The 7,966-nt window shown below is 46.0% G+C and overlaps 1 protein-coding gene across 1 annotated transcript; it reads right to left on the bottom strand.

Moving 5' to 3' along the window:
* Positions 1–2,156: 2,156 nt before the first annotated feature.
* Positions 2,157–5,787, bottom strand: LOC114806561. The gene is made up of 3 exons (XM_029051660.2): positions 5,398–5,787; positions 3,272–3,772; positions 2,157–2,550 (listed from the first exon to the last, which is right to left on the bottom strand). The coding sequence occupies exons 1-3, from the start codon at positions 5,398–5,400 to the stop codon at positions 2,224–2,226; spliced, it is 831 nt and encodes a 276-aa protein (XP_028907493.1). The 5' UTR covers positions 5,401–5,787; the 3' UTR covers positions 2,157–2,223.
* Positions 5,788–7,966: the final 2,179 nt, after the last annotated feature.

Raw genomic sequence — 7,966 nt, 5'->3', positions numbered from 1 at the left:
GAGGAGTGAAATATGTGGGATTGGTTGTAGTAAGAGAGTAGCAAGGTGAGATAGGATGGGGCAAGGTGATTAAGTGCTTTAAAGCCAACTGTGAGGACCTTGTGTTTGTTGCAGAAGTGGGGGAGGGAGCAGAGTAAAGTTATGGGTTCTGGGTTTGTGGCAGACATGTTGAGCAGGTTCTACACTGAGACTCTATGCAAAGCATCCAGCCCAGTGCTCTTTCCACAGAGAAGCCATGTGACCTAGTGGAAAGAGCACAGGGATGGAAGTCAGGGGACCTGGGTCCTAATCCCTACCCCTCCACATACCTGGTGTGTGACTTTGGGCAAATCCCTTAATTTCTCTATGCCTCAGTTCCCTCATCTGCAAAATGGGGATTCGATACCTGTTCACCCTCCTACTTAGACTGTGAGCCCCATGCGACCCCTGATTACTTTGTTTCTACCCCAGCATTTAGTACAATGCTTGATTCATAGAAACTGCTTAACAAATATTCTTCTTCTTATTATTATTATTATTACAGTAGGTGTTCAATACAGTGCTTTGAGCATGGTAGGTAGCCAGTTCAGTGCTCTGTGCAGAGTAGGCATCCAGTACTACACAGTTCATTCGGTGCCCAGGACGAGGCTCTTTACCCAATAAACACTCAGTGAGGATGAGATGGAGCAGGGTCTGTAAGTGAGGTGGGGAGGGCTGCTCCACTTGTGTGTGTGTGGGGGGGGGGGGCGTGGAGAGAAGTGATTCTGTCAGTCTGTGACTCTCCTTTCCGGGTTACACTCAGGAGCTCTGTGCCTATGCAGAAGGGAGGATGGTGAATCTGGATCCTGATGATAACTGGTAAAACCCTCAGGTCTATCATAATGCATGTTTTCCTTATGTATTTTGACTAGAACATGATTAAGGAATTAGAGAAGCAGACCCCTTCTAGACTGTGAGCCAACTGTGGGCAGGGATTGTCTCTATTTGTTGCTGAATTGTACCTCCCAAGCGCTTAGTACAGAGCTCTGCACACAGTAAGCGTTCAATAAATATGATTGAATGAGTGAATGCATTCCACTGTGCGCATCTTCTTGATTACAGTGTGACATGAGGCCGCGAGGGAAATGGATGTGTGTCAGTGTGGGAAATGTAGAGGGCTTTTTTCCATGATGTTCTGAAGGAACACAAACCCACCGAGGAGAACTGGAGGGACTGGAAACTCATTTCTCCATTGTGCTCACATAATAGTAGGACCATTTTATTCACAAAAATAATTCCTGCTAAGTATTTTTCATTCTTACTGCTTTGGTGGAGTACAGCAAAGTCTAAGGGGGTGGCTACTTGGATGGAAGCAATTCTGGAGGAGGGGAGGGAGATGTTTTCAATTCCACTGGGTTGGGAACCATTGAATGCCAACAGAGGATGCAGAGTTGATGAGCACGTGATGGGCCATCACTTGGGAGCCCATGGTATTACTGGACAGAGGAAAGGGGCAAGAATCTGCCCTGGACTCACAAGATTCAAGAGTCAGTGAGTCCAATTACAGAAATCCACCGAGTAGGTGTGGTTTGGCAGGCTGTGAGGGAGTGAAGCATCATTGTTGTCTTACACCGGATTCTGTGGGTTTTGAGGCAGAGGCTGGGAATCTGAGTCATCCGATGGTCACTGTGGGGAGGATGTACTATTCCCAAGGGATCAAAGGCTTGCCCACCTGCTCTGTGGGCTTGCTTGGCTGCTGGGAGGTGGGAAGACTGTCTGCTGCCACAGTAGTTCCCTTCCTTGGTTTTTTGTAGACAGGATGGGAGATGAGCCAGGCCCAGGTCATCACAGAGCAGCAGCCTCCATGTCCACCCAGTTCTCATTTTACTGCCTTGATGCAGGGGTGGATCTCTGGGTCTAAATCTGTGCCTGGCTGCCTGTGCTCTGGAATCCCACCTTCCCTGTTTGGACTGAGTGTATTCATGTTGGTGGTTTCGTCCTATTTTCATGTTTACAAGTCTCAGATTAAGTTCCTCTATTTCCTCAATACTCAGGCACAGCTGGACACAAATCCCTCTCTCTGCTTTCTCTAAAGATGTTTTCAAGCTTGAACTGCAATCTCTTTCTTCTCCCAGCGCCCCCCTCCCCGCCCTCCGCCCCCCACCCCCCCAGCCCAACCTCTAAGATGGCATTCCTGCTGTTCTTAAAAGCAATTGCTTCATCTGGGTTACTCCCTCCCTGGGTTACATTGGGGAAGTCAGCGATTTAGCTGGCCTTTTCCTGGAATCCAGGGTGGACAGGGCTGGATCCAAAATGTCTCTCCTTCTCTGGACCATCCCCATCCACTTCTTCTGCCCCCAAAGGGAAGAGGCATGGGGCATGGCTTTCCTGAAGTGATTCGTCTGTGCGGAAATATTGTGCATATTCTGTTGGGATATGGAACTCTCTTAGAAGTGATGTTTCTCCAAAAAGAGAGATCTCCATTCCACTAGCACTGGGGTTCTCATCGGGAAAGGATCCTAGAGGATCAGGAAGCTGAAGAGTGGTGGGGAGAGAGGAGATTTCACTCCGTGTCAGGATTGGTGAGGGTATCTGAAAGAGACACAGACATCCAAGATTAACTATCCCAATCATATTCTTGCCTCAGAGAAGCAGCATGGTCTAATGGTGAGACCACGTGTCTAGAAATTAGGGACCTGGGTTCTAATTCCAGGTCTGCAATTTGGCTGCTACATGACCTTGGGCAACTCACTTCACTTCTCTATGCTTCTGTTTACTCATCTGTAAAATGGTGGTGAAATAACTCTTGTCCCTCCTACTTAGACTGTGATCCCCATGCAGCACAGGGACTGTGTCTGATTTGGTTATCTTGTATCTACCCCAGTGCTAAGTTCAGTGCTTGGCACATAGTAAGCACTTAGCATATATAATAATAATGATAAAATAGTAATTCCAATAATAATAATAAAATAATTACTATTATCTTGCTGACCAAGGAAGAGGCATCCCTCAGATGATGGAGCAGCCTCCCTCCCCAAGCAATAGAAAGGCCACAGTCCACCCACAGACTTTAGAACCCAAGAGCTTATGCGAAGGGAGGTCTTTTATAGTGCTAGAATTTGCACCTTGCCACTCTCCTGCTCTCATCTCTGCCAGAAATCATCTTCAGGAATGTTCTTCTTCTCAAGCTCCTTTTACTTTCCTTCTTTGAAAACTCTGCTCTTAAAATGGCTTTGTAGTTGACCTTGGTCTTGGCCAAGCCCTCTCTGAATCCATCATTGACAAAAAGAAATTGCATTCCCTTGCAATTTACCATGTTTCTGTAACAGGTAGGTGTGGAACAACCACTTTCTCTTCTTCCCGTTTTGCCTCTTCCTTCACCACTTTGTCTTTGGTCTTCTCTGCAGGTTTTACAGAGCCCTTTCTGCTGCAATAGGCTTCTTAAGTCTTCCTCCGTCCGATAATATGGAAAATATCCACTGGCAGGAATGGAATCCTCAGAGGACTCCCTGTTTTTTTGGGCACAAGTCTTTGCAGGACTTTTTCCTCTCTCTATTTTAAACTCATTTTCATGGACATTTCTCTCATGTTCCATTGGCCATGGGCTAGTAGAGGTATCTCCATGAGTTCTAAAATATGGCATGTATTTTAAGGAACCTGGTGCCTCTGGGCTGGATAATCTTAGGCTGAAAGGAAAGTTGGCATTCCTATCTACAGTGTTGGGCTCAATAAACTCAAGAAAGGGATTAGATGTCTCAGTCCAGGGGGGTGGAGAGGAAGTCTGGCCCTTGGTCCCATCCTGATTCTCAAAGGTCTGTAAGAAAAAGACACAGGATTTCCTTTAGCTTCCCCAAACTGTGAGCCCAATTCACTTCACCCACTCTCCTAACCAACTGAATGATTTGTCATCTGCTCCAACCCTTCAGCTCCATATTGTGATAAGCCATGTATCTGACAAGCTAATTTAATAAAATAAAGTAAATAAATATTGGTATTTGTTAAGCGCTTACTATGTGCAGAGCACTGTTCTAAGCGCTGGGATAGATACAGGGTCATCAGGTTGTCCCACGTGAGGCTCACAGTTAATCCCCATTTTACAGATGAGGTAACTGAGGCACAGAGAAGTGAAGTGACTTGCCCACAGTCACACAGCTGACAAGTGGCAGAGCCGACATTCGAACTCATGACCTCTGACTTCCAAGCTCGGGCTCTTTCCACTGAGCCACGCTGCTTCTCTGGGCTCACCTGTGTAAGCTCCTACAATACACTGTTTGTTTGTTTCCTACAATACAATATACTCTTTGAGTATAGGGATCATGTCTAACTACTCCATTATACTCTCCCAAGCACTTAGTATAGTGCTCTGCACACAGTAAGCACTCAACAAATACCATTGGTCGATAGACTGATTGTTGTGTGTTATGTCTCCTTTTAGATTGCAAGCACCTCGAGATCAGGTTCTAGGTCAAATTTTTAAAGTATGCCCTAAATCCTAAAGTGGATATATATATTCTATAGGTGCTCAAAAAATCTCCTCGATGATAATGGTGGTGAGAGTCCATATTAAAGTTTTGCTTCTTTTAAATAATAAGCTCCCTGAGTGCAGGAACCATTTTCTATATGTGCTTGAACACACAAGGCACTGTGGGAATCTATGGTCCTAATTTCCAGGCTTCCACTGGGTTCCAAATTCTTCCAACTGTTTAACTGCCCTCGTAGCCCAAATGTCTAAAAGTTCTAACTTTTGATGAACAGAGGGACAAAGAAAACAAGGAGCGGGAGGGGTGTTTGTGTGTATGTGTGTGTTTGAGAGCTGGGGGAGAGAAAGAAGAACTTGGGGCATTCTGCTTCCTGAATTCTAGATGAATGAGGCCCAGACCCTCTCTACAGAAGGAGGCCAAGAGCTATGTATGCCTAGAGCCACTCTTCTCTCTGTCCAGTTCTGGAGAGAAACTCCAATTTCCACATCTATTCCCTTCCCAAAGTGATTCTTAGAAAGTCTACCTTCTCCAATTCTGTGAAATTGTTTGGGCTTTGTGTGCTAGGTTCCTCCATAGAGTGTACAGTGGACTATATGCATTTGCCTTTCAGCCCACCCATTCCCGCTGGATTACTTATTTCTTGGTGCCTCCATTTTCTCATCTGTAAAATGGAGGTGAAATAACTGTTTTCCCTGCTACTTAGCTCCATGTGGAACAGGGACTGTGTCTGATCTGATTATCCTGTATCTAACCCAGAGCTTAGCACGGTGCTGGTCCTTTATAAGCACTTCACAAATACCATGATTTTTTTGACTAGGGAAGGAGTCTACCTCAGCTGATGAAGTTGCCTCCCACTCAAGCAATGGACAGTTTACCCATGGACTCCCACTTCCCCCAGGTTCTAGCCACCGCTCGATGATCAGAGCACCTTCACCCCTCGCCTCTCCACACATCTTACCATTCCTGATGTTTCTTGAAAGTCTGTCTCTGATGGACTCAATGGTGAGGACAGTAAGAATGTGGCTTCACCCAGTTCTGCTCCTTTTAGGCCTTGGCTTCAAAATGCCCTTCATCTCCCAGGGTAAAACTGATGACTATCCCAGCTTCCCCCGATACAACATACAATCCGTCTTAACTAATTGGCTCACTACAGGAAACACCCCGATGGACTGCCACCAGCTGAAGAAATGGCATATTTCTGAAATATCTTCCCCTTTTTGGGAATTCCCTAGGGAGTCTTCAATTGTCCCTGAGGGAAAGCTAGTCTTGGAAAAGCAACCAAGTAAAGTATCTCCAGGAGTTCATCTTTCCTCTTCCTCTGGCCAGAGGCCCCAGGCACACTTGGAGGAGATTCCACCATGACATCATAAATGACCTGGTCTCTTTCATGACTGAAAGACCAAGGATGACACTGAATAGTTTGGTTTCCATGGAGACCATAAAAGCAGCATGGCCTAATGGAAAGAGGATTATAATCCTGGCTTCTAAACCTAGCTCCCCTGCTTGTCATTGTGTGACCTTGGGTAAGTCACTTACTCAACTTACCTGTGCCTCAGTTACTGCATCTGTAAAACAGCAATTAAGACTGTGAGCTCTATGTGGGAAAAGGCCTGTTTCCAAGCTTATTACCTTGTGTCCACCCTAGCACTTATAAAAATGCCTGACACATAGTTTACAGTCTTGATGGGGAGACAGACATTAATATAAATTTAAAAATTACAGACATAAGTGCTGTGGGGCTGGGTTGGGGGAGGGAAGGTGAATAAAGGGAGTAAATCAGGGTGATGCTGAAGGGAATGGGAGAAAAGGAAAGGAAGGCTTTGAGTCAGGGAAGCCCTCTTGAAGGAGATGTCTTCAGTAAGACTTTGAAGGCAGGGACAGTCATTGTCTGCTGGATATGAAAAGGGAGGGCATTCCAGGCCAGAGGCAGGACTTGTGGAAGAAGTTGGTGGCGAGATAGATGAGATTGGGCTAGAGTGAATAGATTGGCATTAGAGGAGCGAAGTGTGTGGGCTGGGTTGCAACGAGGTGATGTAAGAGGTGAGGTGAGTTGAGGTAATAATAATGTTGGTATTTGTTAAGCGCTTACTATGTGCAGAGCACTGTTCTAAGTGCTGGGGTAGACACAGGGGAATCAGGTTGTACCACGTGGGGCTCACAGTCTTAATCCCCATTTTACAGATGAGGTAACTGAGGCACAGAGAAGTTAAGTGACTTGCCCACAATCACACAGATGACAAGTGCCAGAGCCAGGATTCGAACCCGTGACCTCTGACTCCAAAGCCCGTGCTCTTTCTACTGAGCCATGCTGCTTCTAAATAATAATAATGATCTGGGTAGATACAAGGTTATCAGGTTGTCCCATGTGGAGCTCACAGTCTTAATCTCCATTTTACAGATGAGGTAACAGGCACGGAGAAGTTAAGTGACTTGCCCAGGGTCACACAGCAAACAAGTGACGGAGTCAGGATTAGAACCCACAGTCTCTGATTCCCGAGCCCTTGCTCTTGCCACTAAGCCACGCTGGAGGGGGCAAGGTGATTGAGTGCTTTAAAGCCTAAGGTAAGCAGTTTCTGTTTGATGCAGAGGTGGATGAGCAAGTAATGGAGGTTCTTGAGGAGTTGAGTAGCATGGACTGTATGTTTTTGCAGAAAGATGATCCAGCAGCAGAGCAAAGTACTGACTGGAGTAGGAAGAGAGAAAGAGGAGGCAGGGAGATCAACAGGGTGGTCGATACAGTAATCCAGACAGAATCGGATAAGTGTTTGGATTAACAGGGTCAGCATTTGGATGGAAAGGAAAGGGCAGAGTTTAGCAATTCTGTAAAGGTTGAAGCGACAGAGAATTTAGTGACAAATTGAATACGTGGGTTGAATTAGAGAGATGAGTCAAGGATAACACTAAGTTTATGGGCTTGTGAGGCAGGAAGGATAGTGGTGCTGTCCACAGGGATGGGAAAATCAGAGGGAAGAGAAGGTTTGGGTGGGAAGATAAGGAGTTCTGTTCTAGACATATTTAGTTTGAGGTAACGGCAGGATATCCAAGCAGAGATGTCCTGAAGGCAGGAGGAAATGCGAGACTGAAGAGAGGTAGAGAAAGCAGGGCTGGAGATGTAGATTTAGGAATCATCTGCATAAAGGTGGTAATTAAAACCTTGGGTGTGAATAAGTTTTCCAAGGGAGTGGGTGTAGATGGATAGTAGAAGGGGATAAAAGTAGAAAAGGACCCAGAACTGAACCTCGAGGGACACCTACAGTTAGGGGGTGGGAAGCAGAGCAGGACCCTGCGAAAGAGACTGTGAATGAGTAGCCAGAGAGATAGGAGGAGAGCCAAGGGAGAACAGTGTCAGAGAAACAGAAGTTGGATAATATTTGTTCCAAGAGAAGGGAGTGGTCGACCATGTTGAAGGCAGCTAAGAGGTCGAGCAGCATTAGGATGGACTAGAAGCTGTTGGATTTGGTAAGGAGGAGACCATTTGTGACCTTTGAGAGGGCGTTTCTGTGGAGTGAAGGGGATGGAAGTCAGAT

Source organism: Ornithorhynchus anatinus, chromosome X1, assembly GCF_004115215.2.
Source record: "Ornithorhynchus anatinus isolate Pmale09 chromosome X1, mOrnAna1.pri.v4, whole genome shotgun sequence".
In the NCBI taxonomy this organism is placed as follows: Eukaryota; Metazoa; Chordata; class Mammalia; order Monotremata; family Ornithorhynchidae; genus Ornithorhynchus; species Ornithorhynchus anatinus.
The sequence above is the reverse complement of the archived record's forward strand: the minus strand, read 5'-3'. Positions and strand labels throughout refer to the sequence as shown.